Source organism: Drosophila sulfurigaster, chromosome 3 (assembly GCF_023558435.1).
Source record: "Drosophila sulfurigaster albostrigata strain 15112-1811.04 chromosome 3, ASM2355843v2, whole genome shotgun sequence".
Taxonomy (NCBI): Eukaryota; Metazoa; Arthropoda; class Insecta; order Diptera; family Drosophilidae; genus Drosophila; species Drosophila sulfurigaster.
This window is the reverse complement of record NC_084883.1, coordinates 41,227,894-41,245,011: the sequence shown is the minus strand read 5'-3', so window position 1 is coordinate 41,245,011 and position 17,118 is coordinate 41,227,894. Positions and strand designations below refer to the sequence as shown.

General features: G+C 35.9%; 1 protein-coding gene across 2 annotated transcripts in view; it reads right to left on the bottom strand.

Annotated features, from left to right (window-relative positions):
- Window positions 1-16,757, bottom strand: part of LOC133841370 (dendritic arbor reduction protein 1) — a 39,826-nt gene extending 23,069 nt beyond the window's left edge. The window contains exon 1 of one of the 2 annotated variants that reach the window (XM_062273793.1): window positions 15,894-16,757. In XM_062273793.1, the coding sequence (XP_062129777.1) occupies window positions 15,894-15,956 (63 nt within the window). In that variant the 5' untranslated portion in view covers window positions 15,957-16,757. The remainder of the gene's footprint in view (window positions 1-15,893) is intronic. The other variant, XM_062273791.1, reaches the window with a different exon arrangement.
- Between the last annotated feature and the right edge of the window lie 361 nt (window positions 16,758-17,118).

Here is a 17,118-nt window from a genome sequence, read left to right as displayed (position 1 = left end):
ATCGCCAGACGTCTCATAAATTAAACGAACCTCGCGTTGACGCCCCCGTAACTTGTCCCCCTCCTCCTGCTTCCTCTGGCTACGCTTGCTCATCCTAGTCCTTAAACTCACCCAGCTTAACCTCCATGTAGTTCAGACATCAATACAACATTTCGCTGTGCGCTGCCCCTTGTCAGTGTCTTTTTCATTAGCGTTCAGGTTATTAACCACCTATTTTGTTGCCTTTGTTTTCCCTTCACAGACGGATCTGTCCGTCCGTCCGTCTGTCTGTCTGTCTGTCCGTCAGTCCTTCGTCGCGCCCTTTTTTTTTCTGACCGGCATTTTAACACCTTTTTCTTGTGATGTCGTCGACTTGCGAGTTCTCGTCGTGTGCCCTCGACGCGTGCGGCTCTTTAAAAGCCTCTAACTGATTGCCAGTGAGTTTACGATTGTCTTTAGAGTTCTACTAAAAATCCACTAAATATGCGGCACATATTCAACAAAGCCAGACTTATTACTTTTCCCCCTTAACGTTGGTTGGTGGGGAAGAACTCGAAGAGAACATTTGGGGAACATGCATCTGCTTAGTTCTAATTTGATTTAGATAACTAAGCTGATAAACAACTAAAGAGGGATTACTTGTAGTTTAATCTGAACAAAGCTGTAATAAACTCTGAAAATTGTAGAGCTGTAGCTATAAATTAGATTAGTTAATATGAAAATTTTATGACTCTTAAATATAGCAAAGAAGAGTATAAATAAAATTAAAGTGATTATACTTGATTACAAATAACTGCAAATACTTAAAAGAGTAAATATGGAAATATCAAAATATTTACTTATACTACTAATATTACAAATCTATAGAAATACTTAAAATAGCAATATAGAAATGTTAGGGTAGCTTTTATTTAATAACTCTGAATTAAAATTGTAATAAGCTTTTCACCAAAAACTAAAGATTTAATTTAGTTATTTAACTTTTCTTTAATAACGAATATTTCAGATGCTAAAAGCATATTTATTTCATAGAGAATATTGCTTATTTTTCTCATACAGCTTACATCTCGATATTATATTTGTATTTATTTTAAATACACAAGAGGACAAAGTCTTGGAAGCTTGGAGTGCTAGCAATGAAATCTTAAATTTTTTAAATTTCATTGCATATGTTCAATATATTCGTAACTATTTAGTTGTCATCTATCCTATAATTTGTAAAACATTTTCACCACTTTTATAAATCTTTTCATAACCGTCATTAGCTACTTTTATTTGACCCACTTCATACTGCGATCTTGCAATGCTTTTACTCCACTTCAATTGATCCTTTTCAGCTGCCACTCATTATGCCAGTCAACTTATTAGCCGCCAAATGTGTTTGTGCCGCTCTCGATGTGTGTCATTAAAAGTCTCAGGAGGCGGCATAAATCACTTGACAAACGGCAGCAGCCAAAAAGCCAACAATGGCAAACGACAATTGTCAGCAAAAAACAATGCGAAATAGTTAAGCGCATGCAGCAGAAAAAAAAACAGTTAAGAAAATGCGTTAATCAATGCAACATCAATGGCCAAAAAGCAACTAACGCAGTGCCCAAAATGGTCAAATTAAAGACCAGCCCAAAATCCAAAAACCAAAAAGCAAAAACCAATAAAATGAAATAAAAGCAAACGTTGAAGCGTCGACACGTGAGCGTGGTCCAAAAATGGAACTCCAGCTGTGGCGTGTGGGCGGGGCAGGGGAAAGAAAGGAGGGGGGAGGCACTTGTTGAATATTCAACTTCCTCATTTAGCGAGTGCAGCTCGCAACTTAAATACGTTAAATATATATATATACACAGTATATATGTATCTTTTTGTTAAGTGAATCTGAATCGCACTTCATTAAGATGCAAAGTAAAAAAAAGGCACAAACAAAATGTTGTGTGTATTTGTTATAAAAATAACAACAACGAAGCAACGGCAACAAAATGTGCGCAAAAAAAAATGAGAAAAAACACAACATTTTAATCCTAAAATATTTGCGCTTTGTTAACGAGCTTTAAAAGGCAGCAGCAGCAACAGAGACTACAACAGCAACAACAACAATTGTTGCGTTAATGATGCACATTGTTCAATGAAAATGAAAGCAAAAACAGCTGCAAACTTGGCCACTGCAAAGATCCTTCTAGCAAACACACAGAGAGAGAGAGAACTTTAGTTTTATAGCCATTACATTGTAAGCAGTCCTTCAACTGGTTTACTTTGAATTGAACAACATTTGAGACCGGTTTTGAAGAGTTCGGCAGATGGGCGTAAGTTGTCAACCCACTAAAGTCGAGCTTTCCGCTTTCCGCATCTTCAGCCTCAACCACACAACACAGGTGGGCGACAATTTGGAGCAGCTGCAACAACAGCAACAACAGCAACAACAACAACAATGATGATGATGACGACAATAACAATATGATTACCCGCTTCCGGCTGGGGCAACAGCGAATTATGCGCTAAGCGTTTGTCATTACAATAAATTTCGCATATTGTGTGCATAAATTTCGCACAAGCTACAAAGGAGTCTCAAAAGAATTGTGGCAGCAACCACAACAACAACGACAACAAACAAAACAATTGCAATTGTTGCACAGCTGGGACATCCAGAAATAGAGCCACGCGAGCTGACTCATGATGTCTGCAAAACTGGGTCAAAACAAAAAAAAAAAACACATATATATATGCGGCATTTGTTTTCGATTTGGCTTAGAATGCCGCCGTCGAATGAGTCAACGTGTTACGTATACGCAATGTGGGCCAAGCAGTAACTTCTTCTGTTGACAGTCGCATATTTTTTTTTTTAGGGGCAGCTCTCTATCGTTTGGGCTGTCAGCTTGTCAAAAGTTCCGCTGCTGCCTTATCGACAATTCAATTAGCTTCAATTTGAGCCCTGAGCGGCTGTTAAGCATTCAAAAGAGAGAGAGAGAGACAGAGAGAACTACACTCAATGTGCAGATACTTGACTTAGTAGACGCTTCGATTGCGCGCCTGTCAAAATCTCTTGGCATCTATCTGTTTAGTTAACGTGCATTCGAAGAAAAAATAACTATACTTAAATATCAAATGCATGCCACAGACTCGCAGTTCATATATGCAGATTGGCAAGTCACAGAAAATGCCACAAGCAACTCAGCTCCGAGACGGAGATCGAGACGTGCCTCATATGAGCGACTCAGCGACTGCATTTTTTTTAAGTTAGTGAGCCATTCAAAAGTCTATCGGCTGTCCAATTAAAACGTTTTTAGCCTTTAATTAGTATGATAAAAAGCGGATCGCGAAACTGGCAGCGTCAAGAAATCACAGCGAATATAATTTTGCAGATTGAATTTCATTCAGCTTAGAAGCTAAAGCAAGCAACAAGTGCTAGTAAATTAACTTGTAGATATTTAGGTAAATTAATTAGATCCAAAGCGATATGATATGAATTTTAATTAATATTAAGTCAAGCAAACCATATTATTAAGTATAATAAAATTAAAATGGAATTTATTGAATTTATTCTTCGAATATTCACAAAAATGTCAAACAATTCGAGTTTACATTTAGTCACAAGTTTAGTATTTCATTTAACAATTTCATTTGTAAAAGAATTTTTGAATAAATTGCATTAATCAATTCGGTATTTGGTAGGAACTGAAACTTGTTTATTATCGGGCAAACAAATTGTTTGATTGCCGCGCTCATTTTTTATTTCACATTCTCTCATGTGTGCGGTCTGAAAGTTCTTGCTCTTGCCTCACTTCTACTTCAACTCAAGCGCACATTTGATGATTGTTTATAGCTCATTTAGCTAAATTAGCTGATCAGCTCATATTTAGCAGCTGCTTTCCCGCCACACGTCCGCTTCCACTCGAGAGTCGAGAGACCGTGTTTAAAATTTAATGAGCTTCCCGAATGAGTTTAATTATAAATCAACTGAATAATTTTGTGCTAGAAGTTGTTGTTGTTCGTTTGTCAAGTTACGTGCTAAATGCACTTAATTTCGCCAGTGACATATAAATTAGCAGCTCGCATCAACCTTGAGCGGCGTTTAAATTCTATGTAATTAAACGAATTACACAGCTAAACAAACAAATGCAAAAACAAAAAAAAAAAAAAGGAGAGAAAAAATAATAATATAATTCCCCAACCGAGTCAGAAGACAAGCGACATAGCAGACAAGAGACCTGCGGGCAAATACAACCAACATTCGTTGATCAAGTCGGGCAATTAATAAACGAAAAATTAAAATCGCATCGAGTCGAGACATAAATTATAAGGCTAACATATGTCTGGAATCCATCCTCCTCCTCCGCCTCCTCCTCCACTCGCGTGGCTGCTGCTGCCAATTGCAATCACGACAGCAAAAGTCTCGCTTATGAAAAGTATTTGTGTTGTGTTCAGTGTTCACTGTTCGGTGTTCGGTGTTCGGTGTTGTGTGTTAAAATCATACCTCTCTCGCACACACAGAGTGGACAAATGCGGCATGATGGCTCCAGGGGACAGCACAGCAATTACCTTGCAACTTGCAAGCGACAAACAAATGCAGGGGACAGCAAAACTATACAGTCAACTATACAACATACTATATACATATAGAATGTGCAATGTGCGAGAGGCGAGAAAGACAGAGACAGATGCGTGTGGGCCACTCGCTGACCCCATGGAACTCTGCCGTGATATATGTGACAGCTTTGACACCAGCTAACAAATAACCACAGCAGCAGCAACAGCAATATAGCCAACAGCCAACAGCGAAGAAACATCGTGTATGACAAGATATTGGCTTCGAAATGCGAACAGGTTTCGACTTTTGCCGACCCAAAAGAGCAGCTCTCTTTTCATAAATATCTACAAAACTCTCTATATACATGTATAAGCGAACACATGTCTGTTGTGGTCATCGCATGGATTATGCTAATGCTCAGTTTCATTGAGGAAAAAGCCAAGCTGAGGGCATTTCATTGAGTGCCCAAAACTCGGCTGGATATATTGACACAACCAGTTAACAGTCGGCGGCCTCCAGTCAAACTGAATATAAAACCAAAAAAAAACCAAAAAATAGATATATACTATGCATATAGAATGACTATCTAGAAGTACAATAAATCAACCAGTGAGCGAAAGAGACGGAGAGAGAGCGAGAGAGACAAAGATCGGGGGGAATAATTTGCTTAAATTAGAAAATCGGTAACAAAAATCAATGATGCTGAAAATTTTCATAATAATAGCGTTAATAGGCATAATAACAACGGTGGCTTCCCCTTTTCCCCTTCCCCTCTTCCTTCTCGAATTCGAATACATTGAAATGGCCCAAACAATGGAACTATTGTGAACTCAGTGATATGCCTCACAGAGTCAACTAATGGAAAACAAATTGTTAAATGAAATTGATATAGCTTGCCAGGCAATCGCTGAGCTTTTGGCTTCACATTAGTATTGTGTTTAGTGTGTTGTGCCATTTGGAAATGATAAGACTGAAAGAGCTCCTAAATAGTCAATATCGGAAATTGCCGATTATAATAACAGTTTCTTGCCTATAAACAGTGTTGTTTATGCTTCCCATCAGCAGATGTGTTGTGTATAGAGTTTCCGAAATATTTAACGCAAATACAATATTCAATTTCTATTGTCGAATTTATTAATTTAGGTTTTTGGGACTAACCTCTTTTCGTTTAAAATGTAAAGTGGATATTAGTTTTCATTCGAATGTAGATATCGATCGAAGTGTAGCTATTAGCTGTCTTTTTAAAACGTATTAAATTAAATATGCATGTTAAATATACATAAGTTATTAGTATAGAATATTATCAAAGATGAAACAAAAAAGTAAATTTTTAGATATGTGCTTCTCTTTTCCGCATGAAATATGTGCTTCTTTCCTCAGTAATTTTCTGTTGCGTAAGATAGATTTTATATTTGTAGCGCTCCAAATATGCTTATAAATCATTGAGGTAATTTATGCATGTCACAGCGATAAAGTTATTCAATATTTCATGAAATTCTATTTTGCATTTCACGCACACACTTTTGTTCAAACAAACATACTCTCATTTAAATTGAAAATGGCGCATCGCCATTTGAATTATCCAAGTGTCTCTCGCTCTCGGTCTCATAATTGTAGTTCAGCTACGCGCAATTGTCTTCCTATGTACACACACACACACACACATATATACAATTTGTGTATGTGTTTGTTATGGTATCTATGTATTGCTGTCGGCGACATGCGCACTTCACGCAGCGCTGGCCGCCGACTGAGCGCAGTTAAGCACCATTAAGCAGTCGCTGTTGCCGACGCCATATTGAGCTGTGACACCACCCCACACGGGTCCCCCTGCCCTACCCCTCCCCCTCCACACAACACAACACAACAACAACCCGCGTCGCTGTCGCTGTCGCTGTCACCCAACCAGCGGGCAGCAAAAAGCTTTTTGCAAGCGCAGCAAATCAAAACACATTTCATAGTTAGAAAACAACACCACAACCAAAGCCACAGCAACAACAATGACAACAGCCAAGTGTACATACACACACACACACACACATACACATAGATAAACGCATGCTTACATACATAAAACTAACTGTATGTAAAGCGCTCGGCAGTGTGCTTTTAAGTGTATGTGTGTGTGCGACGGAGTAACAAAGACAAAAGTAGCAAAGCTTTTTTTTTCATTTCATTTTATTTTTTCTGCCTCATCAGCCCCACGATAACAACAAAAACAATGGCAAAACAATAATAACAAAAAGCAAAAAAAAAGCTACACACTGCTGCCCGTTACTCTCTTTTCCCCTCACTGTTTGTTTTTGCTTTTGCTATTTCTATTTCTACTGCTGCTGCTCCGTTATTGTTGTTGCTTTTTGCTACTCTTACATAGTGACGCTTTGGCTCCCCCCGCTCTCTTCACTACATACACAAATCGCCCTCATTTGCCAAGACGCCATTTGTCGAGCATTTGCTGTTGTTGTTGCTGTTGAGGTTGCTCTCTGCCTCGGTCGCTGCCTGAGCCGCTGCCTCTGTCGCTGCCTCTGCCTCAGCCGCTGCCGTTCTGCTCATGTGCGCATGACGAATGACCGCAATTTGCGACAGTTTTTGTTGTATTCTTTTCGTTTTATTCTCTCAGTTGCGTTGCTGCTTTTAACTATTTTTTAGTTTACATATCTTTGACTGATGTTGTTGAGTATTTATTGTCGTTTGTCTGTATCGATGTCTCTGTTACTGTGTATGTGTGTGTTTGTGTGTTTGTGTATTGTCATTATTGGTTGCTTTTAAATGCTGTTTTTATTTTCCATTGAGTTTACTTGGCTATTCTAACGACAACTCTGTGATTGAGTCGCGTACTCACTCTTTGGTTATATTTCCATGAAAATGAAATGAAAATCGATTGTTTGTGCCTCAGTTGTGTTTATGGTATATGGGCAATTGTTTATATATTTTATGCGATTCCAAGTGCTTGACAAAAAAGGCAATATATCGTTTATGACTACGATTTATTATCCCGATCTAACTATAAAGTATTCAATAGCTGAAAGGAAAATTAATTGGTCAATGCGCAGTGATTTCTATCAATTAAAGTATATTACATTAATAAAAACAAAACTATAAAATTTACAATACATAAAGCTTGTAAATTAATAGTTTTTATTTTACAATTCAAGTTGTAAATGTTTCCTTTTTAAATTGTATATTTCATAAATATTTCATGAATTGAAATCTTTTAAAAAAATAAATTAAATTAATGTAATATTTTATATTATTTCTCAGTTTAAAAAGAGTTTTTTTTTTTCTAACCTAAAATCTTGAAGAAAAATATAATTTCATAGTATAAAATAAGTAAATAAAATTAATTTTAAATTTTATAATATATCCAAATTACAACTAAAAAACAAATTATTTTGAAATATTTTACAAATTAATATTAACTATACAATATGAAACTATAAAAATTGTTTATATTTTAATTTAATAGATGGATAATTAGTTAATATTACTCAATAATAATAATAATAATATTGTTCCATTATCATTCCAAGTTTACATAATAAAAAACACCAAAAATATTTCTCGGCTTAATAGCTTCCCAAACATTCATCAATTAAATTCCATTTGCATTTGATTTGCATAAAAATCTTCGCACAGCTATTCCATTCCAGTCGTTGAAGGATATTGAATATCCTTTTCTTTTTTTTTTGACGAAGATAAACAAAACCTTAATTAAACATAATTTTTAGGGCCAAAGAAAGACTTTGGGAAATATTCTCACAATTTCACGCTCAGCAATCATAATGCAAATACACACACTACGCACACTCACGTGTCTCTTGATTTTTTAGGGTGTCCACTGAAGCTATTAAAGGCCGATTTCGATTTCGATTCAGACGACGGGGGTGACAACGGAGACACAGGAAACGTACAGAGTGCAGAGGAAGGGGGTTAAATTGAGGGCATTCTGGAAGCTAGGCATAAAACCAATTTCCGATCAAGCGCATAAGCGAAAGGGCAGCGATTCACTGAGCCCGAACGAAGAGGGGGATAGAGGGAGAGAGATCGAGAAAAGGGGGAGTTGGAATTAGATGCAACACGTTACCAAGTTTGCAGCGCTGATCAATAAAATTTGAAGTGAAAACTGTTGAATAATGCGGCAACAAATGTTTGTGGGGGGAGAGGGGAGGAGAGGGAAGGGATACAGGATTTGCGGGCAATTAATTTGTGTGCACACAAGCAACAGGAAACAACTAAAATACAAAAAAGAGAGATATGTAACCCCATCGAGGCTGTAGAGAGAGAGAGAGGGACAAAGTTCAACGGCCACAATTCAAAGCCAAGTTAACACACAGAGAGCCAAAAACCAGTCAAGTCAGCTACAAAGCAACATAGAGAGCCCAAGCAAGTCATTCATGATCACAGCACAGCATTCTTATTGACAGGGCCTATTAGTGGGTCAATTGCCAGAAAAGATTTCGGTGCTTATTTTTAGGCCAAGTGCGAGCTCTGGCTTCGAGATTGGAGCTTGGAGCTTGGCACCGGCGCTTTGCTCCATCGGCTGGTCACAATACAACACAAAAAAAAAAAAATAAATAAACTTTTCATTTTCATTTTGTTGTCCATTTTATGTTGTTTGATTTGTGGATTTTGTTGCCTTTTTTTTTTTGCATACTCTGGCAATTAGCGTTAATGATCGATCAAATACAGCAAAGCAATACGTCCATGGCAACAACAGCAACACCATAAAAGACGTCATTAATTGGTGATAAAAGTTAAGTAAGCAAATAATAAAATTGAAGTAATTTTAGGCCGACAATTTACGGCACATGTGTGTCAATACTTGACTGCAAATACGGAATCACAGATGTGAGAAGCGTCCTCGTCGCATCATCTGGTCAAGAGCCAGATCTCAAACAGCTCTCGAGATTGTTGTGAATGAATTTCACCTTAGCAAGTGTCTTTTCATATTCACAATTTCTAACTTAAATATGAGAAATTTAAGAATTTTAATTGAATATTGTCTTAATTTAAGGAATTTAAGGAAATAAATTGATCAGTGCTATTTTTAAATTGAGTAAATAAATTAAGAATAACTATTTATAGATCAAACTTATGCATTGAATACTCAAATGGTTTATTCGATCTTCAAAACTAGATTCACTCACTTTTCTTTGTTTCGATCTTCATTCATAATAATGCATAATATCTATCTGAGATATTTCACAACTTGATTTCGACTAAGCAACCTTTAATTAGTTTGCTTTTTTATGAATGAATGAATCGCAAAATAAATTGAATAAAATTGAAATCAAGTTAGAGAAATGACAACATATTTCCGAGTAAACTTAAGTCTGTCTAATTTTTGGTATTAAAACTACTAAAAAATTAAATGTTAAAAGTGAAATGTGGACATAGTTAGAATCTTATCTAAACAAACATAAATACTAGTTTTAATATAGTTAAAAAAGTATATAAACAAAGAAATTAAATAACTAGAAATTCCCTAGTTATAACCACTTTGTAGAACCTTATTTTTATGGGAAAAAATGACGAGGCTAAATAAATATTTTACTAATTTGTAATGTGTTATTAAAAGTTTCAAGCCATGCAGAAAATAATTGTTTAATTTTAGTAAAACTTTCAAGTTTTACTTGAGATAAATATATGTCTTTGGAATCATGTAGAAAACAATTTGATTCATTTCAATTAAGCTGTAGGTTTTTTGTTGTCATATTTAAGACATTACTTAAATTTTTTAAAATGAATAATGAAAGTAAGTACTCATTTAATTTTACAAGGAAATTAACTTAATTATCTTTTTCTAAATATAACTGTTTTCAAAGTGTTAACTAGAAAAAGAGTAACCCGAAATGATGTATTCTTAAATTTGAAAAAAATTATTACGCTCATTTAGAATATTTTTAATGTAAAAGTTTAATTTTTTTGGAAATTAATTTCATTAAAGTATTGCTTATTTTTTGCGATATAATAAACTTAAGATATTTTTTTTACTGTTCATAAAGTTTTAATGTAGATAGCGAAAGCGACCCTTAATTCTAGAATTTAAATTTAGAAGAGTTAAAGAGCTTTTTTAGAATATTTGTAACGTTATTTTTATTTTTATGACAATTAATTTCTTTAAAGTATTCCTTATATATATAATCAACTTAAGTTATATTATATATATTTATAAAATTTATTTGTTCAAAGTCTTAAAGTAAGTAGAATACTTATTCTTAATTTACTTAAATTGTGAAGATTAATAGAGATTTTTTTTAGAATATTTCTAATGTAAATGTTTAATTTGTATGTCATTAATTTCTTTACAACTTTCAGTTAGTACAGAATTAGTTGCACTGTATTTTTAAAGCACACATTTTGGTGATTTCTTGAAAATTAAACGAGTATTTGAAAAAGACTTAAAAAAGAAACTGGAATGAAAGCGAATTGTGCACTAAAATTCAGCTAATTGGTTTGCCATTAGCTTAAATATTTAATTTAAATTTGCAACTTTGGAATTTATGGCTTGCTTATTTATTTATTTAAAACTTTTGAGTGGCTTTTACGACAAGCGACAAAGACAAAGACAAAAACAACGACAACGACGTTTGCGATGGCGATTTCGTTGATGGCCGATGGTGATGATGGCTTTATCAACGGCCCATGATCTAACGCTAAATGTCGGCTGTTTCATGGTTTTTCTCACCTCCCAAAAATAGGAAAAAAAAAAACACTTCAAATGTTGTTACTCGAACTCGTGAGTGAGTGAGTGAGTCAGACAGTCAGTTAATGAGTTAGTGAGTGTGTTATTTACAGCGCCCACGTTTGACATCTTAGCTTTTGGGGTCGCCATAAGCTGGTCAACTATTTGAAGATTTCATGCAGATTTGATTTCATAATCAAATAATTGATCTTAATGCGCCATCAAATGAGATCCCCATAACAACAACAACATATCCAAGAAACCCATTCAAAAAAGCACAGCTGAAATTTCATTTCATTTTATTTGATTTGAGTCGAAACGTGTCTGTCAGCTGCGCCAAGCTTTGTCTGTTGATCCAATCAAACTTGAAACGAATTGCGCTTCAATGCTGAAGCTTAAACAACAACAACAACAACGACAACAAAAAGATAGCGAAAATTGACAATAGTTTCTTTGGGGTTATTATGATTTGTTGTTGCCTAATGTTGCGTTGTTTTAGCACCTCAAAGATACATTCGTTTCTTTCCTTTTTGTTTTTTGGCAAACTAGTTTCCGCAATCATTCTACGAAATGGGGATCGTTGCTGAGACACACGCAATCCATCAAAAATTATGGATCCCCAAAGAAATGTGGATGAGTTAGGCAACGATATAAATAATCACACGTGCCATAAAAAAAGGAAGATTTCATTTTAAAGTATTTGGAATGTGAATTTCGACCCACTGTGCAGAAATGCTGCATTCCCGATTCAATGGCCTGAGAGTGATTGATTTCCGTTGCCAATTTTTCAGCCAACAAACTTGACCTCCAGCCTGTCTAGGCGGCAAATCAATCAAGTCTGATTGAGTCTCTCTTTTTTTCCGTTTTTTTTTGGTGAATGATTTTCTGATTTCACATTTTCAAACTGTGCCGTGTGCCATTTTCGTTTTCGTTTTCATTGGCATGATTAAGCGAAAACAAAGTCGAAAAAAAAAAAACCAAATCAGAAAAATCTGTATTGTAAAAATATTTTGCATAGAATTGAATCGATCTGCGCGCTCTCTGAACTCCAACTGTGCGCTGCGGCGCTTTAATGAGTTTTGATGCCCCTTCTCTCTCTCTTTCCCTATCTTTTCTATGTGCTCTGCTTTAGTTTTTGGCCCACTTTACTTGTTATTTAACATTGGCGCTTTGTAATTGGCATTTATTTGGTAAATTTGACCCAGTCTTGAACTCGTTTCGCAATCAAGCAAAAATTTGAAATGGAAAGTGTGCTTGGCGCATGGCATCCCAATACTTTTTGCAGCCATTGTTGTGTGTAGAGCAGTTAATTATCTTCAATTTTATGGCCCAAAAAATGAAGCTATCAAAGTGCAATTCTTGATAGACTTTTAGCTTTGAAGGCGGCCGCCTTTTGTCTTTTCCCATGTGTGTGTAAATGCAAATATTAAATGCTTTTTATTGATAATTTAGCGAATTTTTATATTTCTGTCTACGGACTAAATGTGGAAGTTGCAAACACACGAAAAATTGACAAATTGCAAAAAGGTTTTGTTGCATTTTATGGTCAATTTGCATAAATCGTCAATCGTTCGACGGCAGCCGTTGACAGCCACGCCCCGGCATTGGGCACAGATTCAGATTATGCTCTGCAGGTCCACATGACGTATGAGTAATCTGATTTTTATCTATATTTAATTATTTGCGCATATGTGATTGAAGCACAATGGCCAGGGCCATTAATCAGTGCACTAGACTCCAGTCCAAGATCGAGACCCCAAGCCAAGTGCCTACGTGGTTGATTAGCTCAATTATTCATGCAGTTTACAGTTAGAGTCATGGTAAGCACCACATATCGAGTCATATCTGTGGTCCGATATGGGACCATTAACTCGCTAATTCCGTGTAAGAGATCATAAACTAATTCGTTCGTTCGTTCGTTCGTTCGCTTTGCCCATAAAATATGAAAGTTTTTCGTCATAATGTGAGTCGTGGGAATTGCCATTGGTAAATCACTGGAAACGGAAGAAGCGACTCCCCCTTTACCACCTTCTCTCCTTCTTTATATACCAAGTCCATTTGCCTGTGCTATCAGTTACGGAGAGAGACGCGTCAACATCGCTTTGTACTTTTGCGACCGCGTGTAAATATTTGACAACACATGCCTAATTAGTGCAGCTATTGATGGTGACAGCGGAACACTTGTTTAGCGGGTGAGAGGAAGGGGGAGAAGGGGGAGAAGAGGAGGTACGGAAACGGCACTGGAATTGGGAATCGAGAATGGGGAGAATGAAGAATGAAGAACGGAACGGAATAACGACGACGACAACGACAACGAGTTCTCTTTTACGATGTCGTTTCCCCAGAATTCTCAGCTCAGTCTCGTCTAGTTGGGTCTCTTATCTTTACTCCAAGTTGGAGGGTCTTGAGAGGGTCTCTTTATGCTATTGAGTAAGGCACTTTTGTTCTACAACGTGTGTAAGACTAGGTGGCTTGTAAGCCAAATCAAAGTGTCAATAGTTGTGATTGACAGGTGAGCAAATAAAAGTGAAGTGGAGAAATAGGAGAAATTATGTAAATTATTCAAAGAGTAGATAAGAGTGAGGGAGTTAGAATAAGATAGATTAGATAAGGGAAGAAGTCTAAGAAGAAAGAGTAGCGACTTCAGTAACAATTGGGGATCTCTATATTTAAGAAGAAAGACCACTTTTATAACCTCAAGCAAATAAATCAAACTAAATCGAAAAATAAATAAAGCGTACTTAAAATCAATGCAGGAATCTAAAAGTATTTATTTAATATTGTTTGTGGCTTAGAATTCAGTTCTAGGGTTCAGATTGCAAAGTGGAAAGCAAGCCTTTAGAATGATCTATTATAAAAGCATTAAGGGATCACTTTGAGTAACAAACAAAATATAATATGACTAATAATGAATGAATGCATATAATAATGCATATAAAAAAAAAACAAAATAAGCTATAATATTACATTTTAAAAAATATTTATGGAAGACTCCTAGATATAATAGAAAAATATAAAATAAGCACTAGATTAGAAAATAAATCACTAGAAAACAAAAATACATTAGTTGCAAATGAATGACTTCAAATAAATTGCATAGCATTTTTAATATTATATTATAAATTGGCAACAAGCATGCAGTAGTTAAAATTAAAAATATAAAATCAAATTAAAAAAATGAAATTTGCTACAATATTGAATATTGCTTTCCATGCATTATTACATTTATATAATAATACAACTTTTTGTATATAGCATTAAAAATTCGAAGAAAATATGTTAGCTTTGAATTGAATTATAATATTAAAACATAGAAACAAAAGTGTTGTACTTCGAAGGTAAATATTCAAAATAAATTATATTCAATTTATAACAAAAATGTACTGGTGGCAAATTTAAAATTCGAAATAAATTGTATACACTTTATAATATTGAACGTCGAAGCCAAAATGCATTAGTTGAAATTAAAAATACGAAATAAATTGCATGCAATTTATAACATTAGAACACTGAATAGAACATTTAAATTGCTATAGATTAGCAACGAAGCAATTGCGGAAACAGAGGAACATGATCTCATGATAGTAGAAATAGATTGAATCGACAATCGATTGCTTAATGCGAGTACTCATTCAGCTATTCATATGCGTTTGAGTGCGTGTTTGCGGAGCGATGAATGTGCGGTTCAAGTCACTTGCTGAGCTACCAACAACAGAGAACAGAAAACAGACAACAGACTTATTAGTAAGCCAATGTTTGATGCCACCCAGCGATGAAACATTTGTAGTTAACTCAACTAGCAGAGGAGATTGAGATAAGAGAGGCGAAGAGGTGCAACCAAGAAGCAAGAACCGCGAGGCAGCAGCAGCCACAAGCGGCAACAACACTTGGCGCATTGGCAAAAGTGTTGTGGACAAATATTGACCCAGAGCTTCGCAAGTAAGCGCGATTCAAACAATGGACAAACAAACCGAGACGATGTCAAAGATACAGACAGAGTTGAGGAAGGCAACAGGAACTGGCAACAAACATTGGGAAAAACATGAGGTAAAGAAAATACGAGTATATAAAAACACGCTACAATTTCCTTTTGGGGTGTGCGTCAAAAGTGCGATCAACGTCGTCGCCTTCGTCTGGCCAAGTTCAAAAGAGTTGACCGACCGAACGAATGTTTAAGAACGGCTTAAAATATGCGCTGCAAGTGATAACAAGATTTACAAATCGATTGCCGACGGCGCTTTGACAAATACTCAAGTGTATTCAAATACGAAATGAGTGCGACTCTCTTCAAGAAGACACCTGGACAACCAAAAAAAATAAAAACATACTCAAACAACTGGACACCTGAACACCTGAGCGACCACAAAAGGTGTTAATCTTGTAGCTTGTATATTGTATCTTGTATCTGTATCTGTATCTGCTGCGTTGGTTGCGTATCCGCTGCTCGATAATCAAGTTAATTTGACTTAATATGATTGCGCCGCGTGCGCATTTTATTTATAGCCCTCAAAGTTGAAAATCCCTCAGTGCAAGTTTGCATTTTGATAAGCGGAAGCATTTTTGAAAAAAAAAAAGAAACACACGCAATTTAATTAGCACATTTGCCATAATTATGGATAGTAATTGCTTAAGTTCGAGGTCTGACTCACAGAGGAAGTGATTGATATTAATTAGCTTATTTATTGTATTTTAATGTATTTTATGCTCTCTCACCTGCATCACCCAGAAATTGTTGTTGGTGGCAAATTGATCACCAATTATAATATCCGTATGCATTTAAGCTGAATTTTTAGCATCAATGCAAACTCACAAAACGAAGAGAGCAAAAATGCTTTTTGCTACAAATTTATTAATTCAATTAAATTTTGTAGTTATATTTAATTTTCTTTTTCCTTTTTGTTGTTGGTTGTAGGTCACACAAGTCAGGGACAAGTTCAAGGCACAAAATGATTTAAAAATTGATTTATTTCAGCATTATTTGCATGGCACTTGTTGCAGCTCATTTAAAAATGATTTTTGATTTAAATTTTTTAATTTTTGCTGATTAATTGAATATGCACTTGATTCATTTCGCAAGGATATGCAAATGATTTATGCACTCAGGCACAGGTACAAAACACACTCGCACTCACACATACACACTGGACTGTAAAGCGACTCGCTTTTGTTTGCACAATTTGTTAACAACAATTACTTTTGTTTCAAAATACTTCTATTTTTTTGCACATCCTTAACGCGACTTTTGCCGGCGGCTTTTCAATCACTTCCGCATTCGCCACGTTTCGCGCAACTGTTGTCAACTAATTCGAATATATTTCTAATATTTATTTGCGAGCCAAGTTTTGTTTTCTTGCTTTCGATGCAAGCGCGCAATGTATTCGAGAATTCAATTCAGAAATATATTGAAAGTAAAATATTTTGGTTGTTTTGAAGTCGAGCTGCCGAGCGCTCTGTCGCTGTGTGTTGTCTCTTCGCTGGCGGGAACCGAGTTCGTACTGATTGGACGAGCGAAGGTTTCGCGCAGACGAACCTCGCCAGTCAGCTAGCGGACACCAGCAACGCACACACACACACACTTGCACACACGTTCACACTTATACCTGGCTAACCAGACACACACGAAAAAAAAAAGTCACTCTCTCGCTCTGCTGCACACCTTTGTCGTCTCACTGAGCGGATCTGCCCTTGCGCTCTCTCTCCCCCCTTCATACACTCTTTCTTAACTTTACGCTTGTGTTGTTTGTTGTTTTTTAACATCCACCAGGTGGCTGCTCTCAGAGCGTAACTTACTAAGCGCTCTCACAGTGTGATCACACTTATACCTAACTCACTCTTATACTCCCGCTCAGCTGATCTTATTGGACTCACCGTAGAAGAGATTCGGCTTTAAGCTGAATTTTCTGCTACAATTCGCCATTTTAGATTGGAACGTCATTGA